The following is a 15,864-nucleotide window of genomic DNA, read 5'->3' as shown; positions in this document are numbered from 1 at the left end:
AAAATGAATTATTAGTGCATATCAATCTTATAATTAATCTTTTAATTTAGTTATTTTTGGACGTGTGCGTAAAAAAAAATTGCATATAAATATAATTTTTGACCCCACAAACCAAAATTCTTGGTTCTGCCCCTGCCTAAAACATCATTTTAGTCGCAAGTATTACACATTGAGTGGTAAGTATTTTACAAGGAGAGGTAAATATTTCACATTCAGTGATAAGTATTTTAGATGTATAATACTTATTACTCAATGTGAAATACTCACCACTTTATACGAAATATTTTCACATTGAGTGGTAGGAATTATACATTTACCACTCAATGTGGAATACTTATCACTAAAGTGACTTTTTGTGTACCATACACACACAAAAATTGTGTACCATAGATGAAAAACCTATGTGGGATAATCAAAATAAATAAGCAGCAGAAAATTACTTACCTTTTGCCATGGTGTTTAAGTCTTGAGAAATTCGGAAACCGTTTCAAATTTAAACCACTATGTTTCGCCAAACAAACTCTCACTAAATGATTTGGAGAGCAATGGGTAGGATTTCTAATCTAATCTATATAAATGTTCTTCACACTTGTAACTTGATGGTAATCACATACCTTTATATTGATAGATCGGGACCCTTTTTCCAATGGACACAATCCTTTATATTTCCTTCAATCAAAGAAGTAATAAAGCACCTATTCATTAATAGTTGCAACTTTACATATGAACGGTCACTAAACCCATTCATAAATAGTCACCATATCTATTCTAAATAGTCACCAAACCTTTTCATGAATAATCACCAATTATTTAGACAATATTTTATTTAAATCTGATATCCATATTTTAGTTACGAACATAAATACTATAAAATATAAATAGAATTGATGTGGCATGTGAGCCACCTATAAATTCCAACAGTAGATGGACTCATTCCTGTCTCTATTTAATGTTTTGGGTTTCTTCAAACATGGGAGAGAGAGAGAGTGAGTCCAACAGTTGTAAAATTGTGAAGGGTGTTTTGGTAAAGAGCGAAGCTGGATAAGAAATTTTAATTAATATAGATATCCTGGCCAAATTATATCCGGGAACCAAAATGCAAACAAACAGGCCGTCGTATCCCCTTTTTGTACGCCTCTACCAAACAGGCTGTCGTAGTAATCTAATCGTAAATACTAACATCTTCGCGGTCGACAAAAATTTTATTTTTTTTGTCAAAAATCATATTATCAACTAGCCGATGCCAATTGATTTTCGAACATACTTAAGTTAAATAAGTTGAATGGACTTTGATTTGGTGTTGTAATATCTTTTTTAGAAGATCAATTGGGATTCAGAATTATACCGATCGGTTTTCGATCAAAGCGATTTTTTGGGTGGACGATATTCTCAACGAGCTCTAAAAATTGACAGTCTGCATCATTTAAGCGGGCATGCGAAGAATTCACAAAAAGACAAAATTGTACCATCCAGTTGAAACTTGTGGAATGAAAAAGAAAAACACTTAGAGAAAAATAAATAAAAGAAAAACACTTGGAGAAATTTTACATAATTTAAACAATTTTCTTTGTTGGATTTTGCTAAATAAGGTAAATACAGTACGGTTGCACGGACTTTGTTGGATTTCTTTCGTGAATTTAACTATTTGGAATCGATCGTGAAGCCTGTCTTATCTTCTTCTTTTTTAAACCTTTTTTCTAATACCCCAAACGTTTTTTTTTTTTTTCAAAAGTGAGAAGATTATATTGATAAACACTCAGAGGCACTTACAAAACGGAGAACATTACAAAGAATTTGAACAAAAACAAACTAATCGTCTAACAAATAGAAACGAGTAAATCACAAGGCAATCGATGTCTTTCATCATAACTCAGGCATGACCTGAAGCAAAAGCGACACTTTTAAATTTCCTGACATTAAATTAGGAGTCTCAACCGAGAAAAAATGCAAAGTTAAGGATAAAGACACCAAATACCCAAACGATCAGATGCACTCCAACCAAGGATGAGCGCACCAATGAACTCCCAAAAACTACAGATCTGCCAAATAGCCACAAGTTGTCCCACCCAAAGACATCGTGTAGGGATAGAATACTAAAACACAGATATCATTGTGAAGCAACCTCGATTGAAAGAACTCGACCTGTAGACAAAATTCGTCCAAAGACGAAACTAATAACTTTGGTAAAATAAGAGACAAAACTCACACAGATCAGACGACAAACCATTAATCTTGAGAGACGGAAGAAAAAAAGGAAAAACAAAGCAAGTGAGTCAGAATAGTACCATGGCCTTCTCCTCCCGCCGCCGCACACACGGATATGAAAACCACGAGGAGGGAAAAAGAGAAAAAGAGTTGTGGTTGTTAGGATTGATAGAGAGGAAGAGAGATATAGGGCCTGTTTGGATGGCGGAGAAGAAGGGCGATTTGTGAGCCGGCCGGATTTGGACTCCAGGTCTCACTCAAATCCGGGTCGAGAACCACCACCTCAGAACCTCACTTCCCTCAAGAGAGCGCCAGTGCCACGTCTAAATCTTTGTTTGCCCCATACGTTGCTTATTCCATTTCTGGAAACAATAAATATGTTTTCTTCTTTTAACTTAATTACTGACTGTTTCCTTTGGATTTATCTCAATTAAATTTGGTCAAACTTAAAATGAATGAGCTACCAGTTTCCTTCTTTTTTCATGAATGAACTACCGGTTTTTCTATGGTATTAATAAAATGAAGTACTAGTTGCAGAATTAAACCACAACAAATTCCCAAGTATTTCAATATTCATGTATTGATTTTATATTTTCTTCTTTTAAAAGAAAATGAAGGTTTCAAATCATTAAAGCAACTTGATTTTTAGGGCAAGAGTTCATGCATATAATAAAATGAGGTTCCGTTTCGCTAAGAGAAATAAGTACTTATTGTTGTTTGAATTAAAGGTAATGTATTATAAGAGAATAATTTGTCTCGTAAAACAGAAAATAAATATTTAAAAAATAAGAACCTTAGCGAAATGGGATCTACTTGCTTTTCCAAAGTAAAGTGGTATGAAAAAGCGACGGGTCTTTTTTAATGGGGACCATTTAGATAAACTTATAAGTTACTTGAATTTAGCATAATAATGTTGGAAATTCAGCAATTATACTAGCTTATAACATTAGTCAATCTTTGTAAAACCCTACTATACTTTAACAGGGAGTTAATGGGTTGTCCTACATAGATATAAAAAGACCATTATGGCCTTTACCTCATTAAATGAGGTGGGCTATGACAGAAGCATCTTGTCCCCTTCCGTGGTGGCCGGAGTTTGAGCCCCACGAGAGACGGGGTTGGAGGTTTCAAGGTTATGAATAATCTCTAGACCTTTTGTGAACTAACATTCTACTGACCTCTGCTAACTATAAAATATGGCAAAAAGAGAGAGAGAAAAGCATCCATAAGCTTAGAATTAAATATTAAAGTTGGCATAATAAAAGTGGAATATTCCACCGCATCCTGTTAACTCATGATTTTGTCAAGAAGCCGGCAATACTAAACTTTTAAAGATGCAATATTAATTTGATGCTCACTATTAAAAAAAAATAAAAAATAAAAGTGAACAGAAAGTACCGTTACCGGGACAAAAAATGAAAAAGGTGACCGACATTGATAACGTAGAATATTGAAAATAGTACTAGAATATATTCTCTGTGTGTATTGTGAAATCCAACCGTAAAATAAATATATGCAACATTAGAAAATTATTTAAAAGTATTAGTGGAGACCGTCATTACTAAGAAAATTTAGCGTAAAATCTGCATTATGCACGAGGTGATTGTATGTGAGGCAATCCACTGAATTTGTACTGTAACTAAACAACTTAATGAAATTCATAAAAGCGTATAACTTAAAAGGGATCATTCGTAATTACTAAAGTCGCAAAAGAATTGCTACCTAGTTCATCCCACCAGTAGTCATGTCCAAAAGATTAACCTTGTAAGTGTAAGTATGAATTAATTCCGACTGTGAAACTGAATTTTTTTTTGTTTTATTCATTTATACTAGGTTATTTAGATAATTGTAGTAATTCTATGGCTAATAAGTGCAACACATCCCCAACTTGTGAAAGTAGTAATACATTTAAGGTCCCGTTCCAGAACGGGTTTTAAGTCCTTATTTTTTAAGAAGGCAATTTCAAGCTCCAAAATTATAGGCTTATTGAAATCTAAAAATATGCAATATGGATCTTGTTTGATAGATCTCATTGAGATCTTTAATACGATGCAAAAAAAATTGAAAAATTATTTTTCATTTACATTATTTTTGAGTTTGAAAATGTGAATAAAGTACTTATTTTTTAAGAAGGTGTTCTGGAACGGGGCCTTAGTACATAAAAAGGTCGATGCCAGCTTTCTTGGTGGTCAGATGATCTATGATGACTCGACGTATTGTTCAGTCTTCGTGTCGACGACGGATCAACCAAATTTCTACCGATCAATTTTCGCTGGTCGAATAGTGACTCTACTATGGTGATGTCTATTATTCCTTTCGTTCCAATTTACTTGTTCCAATTCTATTTTAATTGGATAAAAAAATTAGTTATATTTTTAAATTGGTAATGAATTTTATATCTAATATAGATCTTGTTTAATAGATCTCGATTTGTTCTATAATACAATGTTTTCAAAATCACCTAAAACATTATAAATTACAAGATATAATCAATTGAAAAGTGACACGAATTTTCAAAAGTGACAACTAAATTGGGACGGAGTAGTACAAAACTCTGCCAATAAGATGCCCAACGTTTGGATAGCAGGTGGTCGAGGTATGGTTATGTTGGACTCAACCACATTGCCTTTGGATAAGGTTCCTTAGTTTTGGTGTGAATGACTTGCTTTTAACTAGATTGAAAAGGAAATTAGTCGAGGTGCGCAAGCTGACCCAAACACCCCTAGCCGACATTAAAAATGGAAAAGGGGTACAATCCACTGATACCCCCTAAGGTTTTCTATTATGACATATATCCTTTTTTACGTTTGAGAAATGACTGTAAATCTCTTGTGATTTCAATGTTCATTTCATCGACAACCAACCAACGAGTGTTCAACAAAAAACGTAACGGATTTATCAAAGAGTGACTTATGTCAACAAATTGACCATTTTTTTTGGATAATAAAGCGAATCAAAATAGATTTTCCAATGGCTTTAAAAAAATCAATTTGATTCAAAATAAGTGAAAGTTGATAGGTTATTATTATTATTTAATATAAGAAAAACGAAGTACGTACGAGATATAAGTAACTTTTGGATCATCAGTTTTGTTTGGACATAAAATTGTCAAGTTAGGGTATCAGTGAAATGCACATGTAAGCAACTTTTGGACCATCACTTTTGTTTGGACATAAAATTGACAGGTTCGTTGTAATAGTGAAACGCACATAGAAGCCTCGTGGGGTTCACCGTCATTTCTCCCTTGTAAAGGGGGTCTCCGTCATTAGGAAAAACCTCAAGGGGTGTCGGTAGATGAAATTCGCACAAAGGAAAAAACTCTCAACTGGACGTTCCCTCCAACGGTTTCACATCAAAATCATGGGAATAATAATCTCCTAATCGTTATCATCGCGTGGCTCTATTTCAAAATCATCGTTATCATGCTCACAGAGACTTACTTGTGAAATGGAAAATGACTAATGAGTATCACATCTGTGAGCTGTATATACTCCCTCCGTCCCAAAATTTTTGAATTTTTTCAATATTGGCGTCATTCTTTGAACTCTTATATATCTTTCAATATGAATCTTTAGAAATATACAATATGGATCTTGTTTGATAGTTCTCGATTAGATCTATAATACGAAGTTTTCAAAATTGTGAAAAATGTCATAAATTGAGAGATATAAGAGTTTAAAGAACGGCGGAAATATCGAAAAAAATCCAAAGATTTTGAGACGGAAGGAGTATATACTATAAATATAAAAAGGAATGAAAAAAAAAATCTTACCATGGTGTGAAAATCAATTTAACATTAAACTTTTTTATTTTATTAAAAAACATTGAGTATGATCATAGTTTGGAGTAGGACGCGGGGGGGGGGGGGGGGGGGGGGGCTGTGCTTATTTATGGGTCCATTCCGGTCTCGCTCTGATGATCGGAAGCGTTCACTTTGTAGAGCTCGTCGAGTAGAACAACTATGCAAAAAATCAGCTTAATTGGATATCATTAAGTGCCTGATCGGAGCCTATATAACTCTCGGTCCATGGGTTACAATGGATTTGATCCAGTGTTTCGGATCCATTCTTTTCAAGATAAAAAGGTTCCAATCAGGCACTTAATAATATCCAATTAAGCTGATTTTTTGTACAGTTGTTGTACTCGACGAGCTCTACGAAGTGAACGCTCTCGATCATCGGAGCGAGACCAAAGTGGACCCCGAATTCGGGGACAGCAGCCTCCCAGCTCCCGTTTGGAGTAGTTGTTAACATGATCATCGACTGAAGAGGTTAAATGAATCAAATTATTTGAGCTCAATTCGTATTAGACCTGTTAAAATCTCGTTAGCTTGTTATCTTGCTCGATTGGTGTCTTGCTCATTCAAAGTTTGTTGAAGATCGATAACTACTAGATAAGATGGTTTTGAACGAAAATTTTTTCATTAAATTTTAGACCTCGCTTGAACAATTCAACACTTGTTTCGTTTAACTTATTTATCATTCTTACTATTGACCGGGTAGTAATTTGCGTGCACATTAAGGGACTAGAGGGCCCCACTATGCCTCAAGCACAAAAGGCCTTGTTGTGTTCATCATATGGACCGTATCTCGAATTCAAAGAGCGGTTTATTTTGTTCAACTTGTTGAGTTTTTATGCATTTGCAAGAAATGACACTGATAGATAATGGTAGCAATGTGAAAGGAACACATTTATCTTGAAAAGAATAACGCTTAACATGATGAGAATGAGCATAAAAATAAACTCACTTTGTTCACATTAATATCAATGTCCAATATATTTATCTTGATATAAATAAAAAAAATGGGTTCTTATCCCATATAGCAATCTTTCTTTTCAAGATAGATATATATTGAAATCATATCAAACAATATCTAATCAATGAACGAAATTTTTAAGCATAGATAATGTTCTCAAAAAATTTTAAATTTTTTTACAATTTCAATCATTGAAGTAAGTTAGGAATGATCTACCGATAGCCAAAAATGGATTGTCCAAACCATTTCCTAATTGCTCGTGGATTGAGAAGGAGCCCGATCACATTATCTATGGTATTTCGGTATAGTTGTTTTCTCCCACTCTTATAAATTGCAATAATATTTTGTTTCCTTAAAGAAAATACTTTCACGCTTGCGTTTATGCTTCCGTTCATCTACGTATACTCGGTGAATGGATACGCGTATTTTGTGACCTAGAACCCATAGCCCGTTTGAAAATCTACCAGGATATACTAAAAGTCAAAAGTAACGGTTGCTCAAAGAAGAATAAACGAAATGAAAACGCAAATGGTCAATTCCGTCACTGCGCATAGCGTTACTGGGGGGCTCCTCACTCTGCTACGATTTGACAATCAAAACCATGGACTGCATTTTCTAGTTTTTTAACGGTCAGCTTAGGGTCTTGGAGTTTACTTTTAAGCACTTCGACTAATTCAGTTTTTTGGTCTGATTAACGGGAGATTATCCACATCGGAATGAACAGATTTTCAAGTAATTATTTTTTTACGGTCGGACCTCAAAAATCGAATCATTGGTCAATTCGCCAAGAGCAGGAGCTAAACAACCAACAAACCGAACTAGGCCTGTTTTCACTAACAATTTTGCAATAAAATTTAATAGCTTTTGAAAAGTTGTTCATATTAAACTAATTTTTTTTGTTAAAAGTTAAGTTATTTTCACTAAACAAAAGCATCTAGTAAAATATTTTCTTCTACTAACCAAACATATTTTGTATAATTTATAATTTAGTAAAAATAATTTGACGTTTATGATCTACAAAAAATGGCCATAGGACCATAACTTAAGAGTAGTGCTATTGGTACCGACGGTACCATAGGGAAAATGTACCGACGGCCACCGGACGGCCGTCTCCGGCCACCGGACGGCCGATCCGAGCCGTCCAAAAATTTTAAAAAATAAAACCGAGTGGGCCTTCGCGGGAATCAATGGCATCCGAGGTGTGTAGAGTACTTGATCCGAGCACCTCTTTTTCGTGTATATACACGTATATACAAATATACACGAAAAATGGGTGCTCGGATCAAGTACCCTACACACCTCGGATGCCATTGATTCTCGCGTAGGCCCACTCGATTTTATTTTTTAAAATTTTTGGACGGCTCGGATCGGCCGTCCGGTGGCCGGAGACGGCCGTCCGGCGGCCGTCGGTACATTTTCCCTATGGTACCCGTCGGTACCAATAGGATTTCTGATAACTTAATGCTCAACGGAAATGCCCTCTAGACTCTAACCCTTGGACTCAGGCCCCGTTCCATAACTGAAAATAAGTATTTACTTTTAAAAACGCAATTTCAAACTCAAAAATAAAGCGTTTACGCAAATAATTTTTCTAGCAATATGAATCTTGTTTGATATATCTTATCAATATCATTTATTTGATGCAAAAAAAATTAAAAAATAAATCTTTATTTACATTATTTTAAATTTAAAAATATAAAATAAATATTTATTTTTTAAAAAAGGGTTCTCAATAGACTGCTTTTAAACTCTGTCTTCTCTCTGCTCCTCCCTCTCATCCTACTTTTAATCCAAAAAAGGAAAACCATTAAATATTCACCAGTTACGTACCGCCGGAGTCTCGCCGGCGCGTTAGTCGCCGGTCATATCCAATTGCCACGTACACCATAATCTTTGAACTTTTTTAATTACTCTCATATTGTAATCTAACGAACTGCTAATTGTCCTTTTTGCACATATTTTAATCCAGTTTTGTCGTTTGCCCTAACCCTTTAGCTAGGGGAGTTGAATAGGAATGCATAGAATAAAGTCTTGCTTTTGGAGAGAGAAAATCAATGAATGAGAGAGGTAGGGAGAGAGAGAATCTGGTGGGTTTTGAGCTGTGATTTAGCTGTCTTTCCCTGTTTTTATTTTCTCTCTCCTCCCTTCTCTCTCCTCCTCATCTCTTCTCATTAACACACACACTCTCCCCCAAAATCCCCAGAAGAAAACCCTTCCGTTCCCCTCTCTCTCTCTCCCTAAACCACACCCATTTCCCCAAATCTCCTCACATCCTTCTCTCTCATCAGATCTCAACCATTCTCACCTCACATTCTCGAAAAACCCAGCAGAGAGAGTGAGAGAGAGAGAAACAGGAGAAAGAAACAGAGAGAGAGAGCCACTACCAGATGTCGAATCTGAGATGAAGAGGAAGAACTCTCTCTCTCTCCTCCTCTTCTTCCTCCTCTCTCTCCTCCTAACCTTCTCTCTCTCCACCGGCACTAGCCTCGTTCAGAATGGAAGACTCACCGACGCCGAGGCCCACTACATCAGGCGACGCCAGCTCCTCTCCCTCACCGACGACGACGGCGGCGGCCGAGGAGAGAGAGTCGTTATCCCTCCCAACTTCACCTTCCCCAACCCCCGCCTCCGCGACGCCTACATTGCCCTCCAGGCCCTGAAACAGGCCATCATCTCCGACCCCTTAAACATCACCGGCAACTGGGTCGGACCGGACGTCTGCGACTACACCGGCGTGTACTGCGCCCCCGCGCTCGACAACTATTCCGTCTTCACCGTCGCCGGCATCGACCTCAACCACGGCGACATCGCCGGCTTCCTCCCCGAACAACTCGGTTTATTGACAGATCTAGCATTATTTCACATCAACTCCAACCGGTTCTGCGGAATCGTGCCGAAGAGTTTCAAGAAGCTGAAGCTCTTGTACGAGCTGGATCTCAGCAACAACCGGTTCGCCGGGAAATTCCCGTATGTCGTCCTGAGGCTCCCCAGCTTGAAGTACCTAGATCTGAGGTTCAACGAGTTCGAAGGCACGGTCCCGGACGAGCTCTTCGACAGGCCGCTGGACGCCATTTTTATCAATCATAACCGGTTCCGGTTCGAGCTGCCGGATAACTTCGGTAACTCGCCGGTTTCGGTCATAGTCCTGGCGAACAATAACTTCCAGGGGTGCTTGCCGGCTAGCATCGGAAACATGTCGGCCACTTTGAACCAGATTATAATGATGCAGAACGGGCTGAGGTCGTGCGTGCCGGACGTGATTGGGCTGCTGACGAATGTGACGGTGTTTGATGTGAGTTATAACGAGTTGCTGGGGTCGTTGCCGGATGCGATTGGGAACATGGTGAGCTTGGAGCAGTTGAATGTGGCGCACAACTTGCTGTCGGGGAGTATTCCGGCGAGTATATGCAACTTGCCGAGCTTGGAGAATTTCACGTACTCGTATAACTTCTTCACCGGGGAGCCGCCGGCGTGTCTGGGGGTGCCGGCGTTTGATGATAAGAGGAATTGTTTGCCGGGCCGGCCGGCGCAGAGGTCGGGCAAGCAGTGCAGTAAGATTCCGAAGGCGGATTGTGGGTCGTTTAAGTGTAAGCCGTTTGTTCCGGCGTTGCCGCCGCCTCCTCCGCCTTCTCCGCCACCGCCGTCGCCTCCTCCACCTGTCTACTCACCGCCTCCACCATCTCCTCCACCACCAGTTTACTCGCCGCCGCCGCCTCCACCTCCGCCACCACCACCACCACCTCCTCCGCCACCACCACCACCATCACCCCCTCCGCCACCTCCACCACCATCACCTCCCCCGCCACCACCTCCTTCACCATCACCCCCTCCGCCACCTCCTTCACCATCACCTCCTCCGCCACCATCTCCTTCACCATCACCTCCTCCGCCACCACCTCCTTCACCATCACCCCCTGCCCCACCACCTCCTTCACCATCACCCCCTGCACCACCACCTCCTTCACCATCACCCCCTCCACCACCCCGTCCGCCACCATCTCCACCACCACCTTCACCTCCACCACCAGTTTACCTCTACATGTCACCGCCACCGCCCTCTCCGCCTCCACCATCACCGCCACCGCCTACAATGTGCCCACCTCCTCCACCGCCTCCCTGTAACCGCTCTTCGCCCCCTCCACCATCGCCGCCACCTCCTCCTCCACCCTTGTATTCTCCACCTCCTCCTCCCGTTTATAACTCTCCACCACCACCCTTACCTTCTCCACCGCCGCCACCCGTCTATTCATCACCACCACCTCCGCCCCCCGTTTACGTCTATTCATCACCTCCCCCTCCTGTCCCCTCTCCACCTCCCCCATCACCTCCTCCTTGTGGAGAACCACCACCTCCTCCCCCACCCCCTTGTGAAGAGCCTTCTCCACCTCCACCTTCACCACCACCACCTCAATACTTACCGCCCTCATCGCCATCGCCTCCACCACCACCAATTTACAGTTCTCCACCTCCACCACCACCTGTTTACAACTCCCCACCTCCACCACCTCACTCCCCACCTCCACCTCCACCATACGAATACAATTCTCCACCCCCGCCATCGCCTCCTCCCCCAGTTCACTACCAATCTCCGCCTCCACCGTCGCCACCACCTCCAGTTCCATGTGAAGAACATCCACCACCACCGCCTCCACCACCTCCATTGCCATGTGAAACTCCACCTCCCACGCCTGCTTACGAGGGCCCCTTACCACCCGTCTTCGGGGTTTCTTACGCATCTCCTCCACCGCCCCCTTTCTATTGATGATTCTTTTGAGAACTACTTTCCTCTAACCCCTATCCTCAGAAACACACAACATCAATTACCACTTAAATTACCAGTCATCGCATCGATTTCCACGATCAATTGAGTTCAGAAGAAGAGATACAATTGCAGATTCGCCCTCATTGACTTCCAATGGGGGTTGATTCAACTGGTGTTATTGAAGAAACAGAGAAGATTTGAACAGAGGGAGGAGGAGGAGGGAGGTAAAGAGGAGAAAGTCTCTCTCTCCATAATTTATTTGAAATTGTTAGATTTTGAGATTGTGAAAATAAATTGGCAGCGTAAAAAAAAAAAAAAAAGAGATTTTTAATTAGGTTGCAGGGGAAGTTGTATGTATAGAGACCATAATCATCATCATCATCATTTGCCAGTAACTGCTCTGTTTTCTGGCTTGTTGGTTCTTTGTTATTACTATCTCTTTTCTTTATATCATACCTTTTGTTTCTTTCTTCTTTGCTCTTCAATTTATAGTATAATCTTGAACATTTTTTTACTTGTACTTGATCTTTTAGTATTCATCAGTCCATTTCCTTTCTTTTCTTCTTGATGCCTTCCTATTGGTTTTCATTTGATGAGATTGATGAATCAAATGTCTTAGATTTATATTAGTATCATCTTCTATCATTGTTTATGCAGAACTGAGGGTGGCAATTGATCTCAAACACTTGCTTGTATTGGTAGCCATTTGGGTTCCTGATCGTTATACGTTTGAACAGAATTTCTCTTTCATTGATTTGTGCATTGTCTTTGAATCCTTGTTGAGGCCTCATACCAAGGGGACTGTTCTTCCGCTAGGGCGCCTCAAATCGACTGTGCCTTAGGAAGCCTGTATGTTTCGGCCATTGAATCAGGTGAGAATCTTTTCGGCTATTGGATCAAGTGAGAATCTTGAGAGATTGAAGATTCTCATGTGATTAGGCCGAAAATATTCGGGAATACTGGCTATTGGTTCATGTGAGAATCTTCATTCAGTGGCCGAAAATATAGGGGAGTCGATGTACAGGCATTATGAGTGCCGAATTTGAGCTCGTTCAATGGTTTGTGGCTGTCACTAGACCTTGAGCTTATTTTTGAGCAGAGGGTAAGAGGGTAATTTCTTCAAACTCACTCAATTAGGCAATTGCTTACTAGTGTGGGCACGAGGACCCTTCTAACTCACATCCCAACCCAAACTTCCCAATGTAGAAAGCCATCCCATGACGCAGGCCCGAAAGAATCACCCAACCCAAAGCGCAGGCCCGAAAGAATCACCCAAACCCAAAGCGCATTTGATCGTAATTCGCAAATCTTGGGTTCAACTCCTGCCGATAATGCTTTGCGCAGTCAGTGATTTGTGTTTGGGAGCAGGAATGGTCCGGAGGGATGGGTCTGCGGATTGGTTTCCTGCATTTAGCATTTTTGTGTATGAAAGGGTCCTGCATTCGCAGTTAAAAAATACTCCATGGATTTACAGTTCTCCAAAAGAGAAGTAAAAAAATGGTAAAATCCAATCGTGCGGTCCTAAATTTTCGATCGAGGCTTCGGGCGCCATGAACTGCGGGTGATAAATTAGCCAAATTCAGATCTTTACACACTTGAATATGACTTTTAACTCATTTGGAAATGGAAAACCATGTGCAGTTGACCGTAGAGCTAAATTCGAAAATTCAAACCTGTTTGCTTCAAATTCACACATTTTTTTTTTCTCCCATTGGAATGTGTGGAATTTTTACCACTTGAGTGCTCACTTTATTCTCCATGGGAAAAGTTGAAACTTGGGGATATCCTTACAAATTGCTTTACTTTTTGAATCTCATTTTCCCACTAGATGTAGCATTTGGCTACTATTCTTGTGCTTTTTCTTTTGAAAGGATTCACATTCTTTCCGGTCTAGGTTTGTGACCGGACAAGATGGTCTAAATGTGAATCATACACTTATGTAATTAATAGTTCAGATTTGCTCAGAGTCACTTTTATTAATAGTAGGGGGTCTTTGAGCAAATTCAAACAGTTAAATGAGGCAACGGACAATCCCGTCCAAATTAAGGACTTGAGAGGATCCGATTCTTTTTGAACAATGTGCGCATCAGCACCTCAAGAACTCTTTTAAGAAAAATACTTTCTCATTGAAGCTCCGTTCCGCTAAGATTCTTATTTTTTTAACTACTTATTTTTTGCTTTACGAGACAAGTCATTCTCTTACAATACATCACATTTAATTTAAAAAATGAGTACTGATTTGAAATCTCAGTCAACTGATTCATGTAAACACAATGACTAATCACAAATATGTTCAACATTAGGACATCATTGTGGTGGTTGTGGCAACTGGGGCTTTGCTCCTCATAAATTTAGAAACACAGCTATACTCATAATATATTATGCATTGGTAAATTTTTTTATGAGGCATCTCTCATGACCTCATTGCGCTAAATTTAAATGTGTGAAGGATACGGTTCGATATCAATATCACATCTCATGATTTTAGTGGGATAAGAGTGTACCGTTCAATATTCGCCGCCAACACATTGACTTACATTTCATTTTGATTGTGGGCGGCTCTACGTATTTGGAGTGAGTCCAACGCGACCGTACTCGAAGGGATTTCTCATCAAAGAAAGAAGAAGTTAATTTGTTTATCACTTTAGAGGCAATCTAACGGTAAACTAGGATTGAGATTTTAAATAGGAGAAAAGGTAAATTGACTCAAGAATTGAATATTTTTATTTGATTTGATTGTATTCAACCAGTAGTCTATGTACCACCAATACTAGTACGTACGAGCATCGAGACTTGAAACATCAGTGAGTGTTCTGCTTTGCAATCGGAAGGTCCATTTCTCTTGCGACAAATATGCTTTGTTTTGATAGGTATCGAAATATGATCGACTTGATTTTTCACATGGTTTGTTGATAAATGCATCAAGACTTGAAACACCTTGCTTCGCTAATCGATGCTGTATTGAGTTTTAATTTACGTGATACGAAAGACCACACGAGAGAGCGTGTCACACGAGAGGATCTTCATCTACCATAGACGGATCCACCTATAGGAAGATGATATAAGCAATGTGTGTAGCATTATGGACCAAAAAAGTAGTGGGGCTCATGATACCCAAGACTTGTCACAGGCAGAATGTGCTTTCCCTTTGCCTTACTCTAGAACCGAAAGCCCTTTATCCCATGCAAGTGAGATTGTTCTTCTACAACTAACTATTCGGTGCTAGCTTGGATCTGGTACCCTTTTTTCCGACGGTCGGAAATGTACGGGCCAGCTTACGTGCACCTCAACTAATTCCTTCTCCGGTCCGGTCAAAAATAAGCCATCTGCGCAGGGACTAGAAAATTTATAAGAAATTTCTTTCTTGCGATCTAACTCCAAAAAATCAAACTTTTATCAATTAAGTGGTGGGCAAATCTTCCGATCAACCGGACATCTGGTACTGCTTCCTGCATTACATGTGACACTGACAACACATATTTTCTAGACTTCTATAGCCCACAAACCCAGCAAAAGTTTTCTACCCTCCCCAATTGACAAGGTCTCTTCAAAACAAGAAAAATGCCATAAAAATTGCTTCAGTTCTTGGAATGGCAATAATTAGTTGAAGCATGTAGATCTCTACATTATTACTTCTTCTCTGTGCACCCAAGAATGCAATAATTGCAAATTTTTTAATAGTAAAATAATAACCTAATTGTCTTTTTAACCCAAGACATTTTTCTTTACTGCTTCTCAACCCAATTGTAAATTTTTATCTCCATTATTACCACTGTGGTACGCATTCGAGTTTTTTTTTTCTTTTCACAAGTAGTAATATATGCATTCGAGTTACGAGTCTTCTCTTATCAGTTTGAACTATGGAGTAAGACCAAGCAATTTTGAGTCATAAGATATGAGATATAGACTAGGAGGAATATTTGCGCTTATCTTTCGTTGGAAGCGGGTATTATTTCTAGCTGTCTCGCTACTAAATATTTACTGGGACGAATTCCAACGTCTCTATTTATTATTACTACTTTAATAAGTGGCTCTCCGTATGCTGCACGGGATTCAGAAAAATGTTTATAGTCATGTCACCAAAAAAATTATACTAGAACTTATATTAATTTGAATATACCGCAGTGTATAAAAATCAAA

General features: G+C 39.4%; 1 protein-coding gene across 3 annotated transcripts; it reads left to right on the top strand.

Moving 5' to 3' along the window:
* The first annotated feature begins 8,950 nt into the window (after positions 1 to 8,950).
* LOC131302086 (leucine-rich repeat extensin-like protein 4) lies at positions 8,951 to 12,194 on the top strand. Of its 3 annotated transcripts, XM_058328718.1 has the most exons (3): positions 8,952 to 10,756; positions 10,787 to 10,813; positions 10,844 to 12,194. In XM_058328718.1, exons 1-3 carry the CDS (start codon positions 9,364 to 9,366, stop codon positions 11,722 to 11,724), a joined length of 2,301 nt encoding a protein of 766 aa, XP_058184701.1. In that variant the 5' UTR covers positions 8,952 to 9,363; the 3' UTR covers positions 11,725 to 12,194. The 3 variants fall into 3 exon arrangements, with proteins under 3 accessions (XP_058184684.1, XP_058184701.1, XP_058184692.1); XM_058328709.1 differs by having other exon boundaries at positions 8,952 to 10,813; XM_058328701.1 differs by having other exon boundaries at positions 8,951 to 12,194.
* The last annotated feature ends 3,670 nt before the right edge of the window (positions 12,195 to 15,864 follow it).

Source organism: Rhododendron vialii, chromosome 1a, assembly GCF_030253575.1.
Source record: "Rhododendron vialii isolate Sample 1 chromosome 1a, ASM3025357v1".
NCBI classification, from domain to species: domain Eukaryota; kingdom Viridiplantae; phylum Streptophyta; class Magnoliopsida; order Ericales; family Ericaceae; genus Rhododendron; species Rhododendron vialii.
Note: the sequence above shows the minus strand (reverse complement) of the source record. Positions and strands in the feature narration are given on the sequence as shown.

What these genes read in the sequence shown, in the direction of transcription:
- LOC131302086 (XM_058328701.1), top strand. Translation starts at nt 9,364, where the DNA reads ATGAAGAGGAAGAACTCTCTCTCTCTCCTCCTCTTCTTCCTCCTCTCT.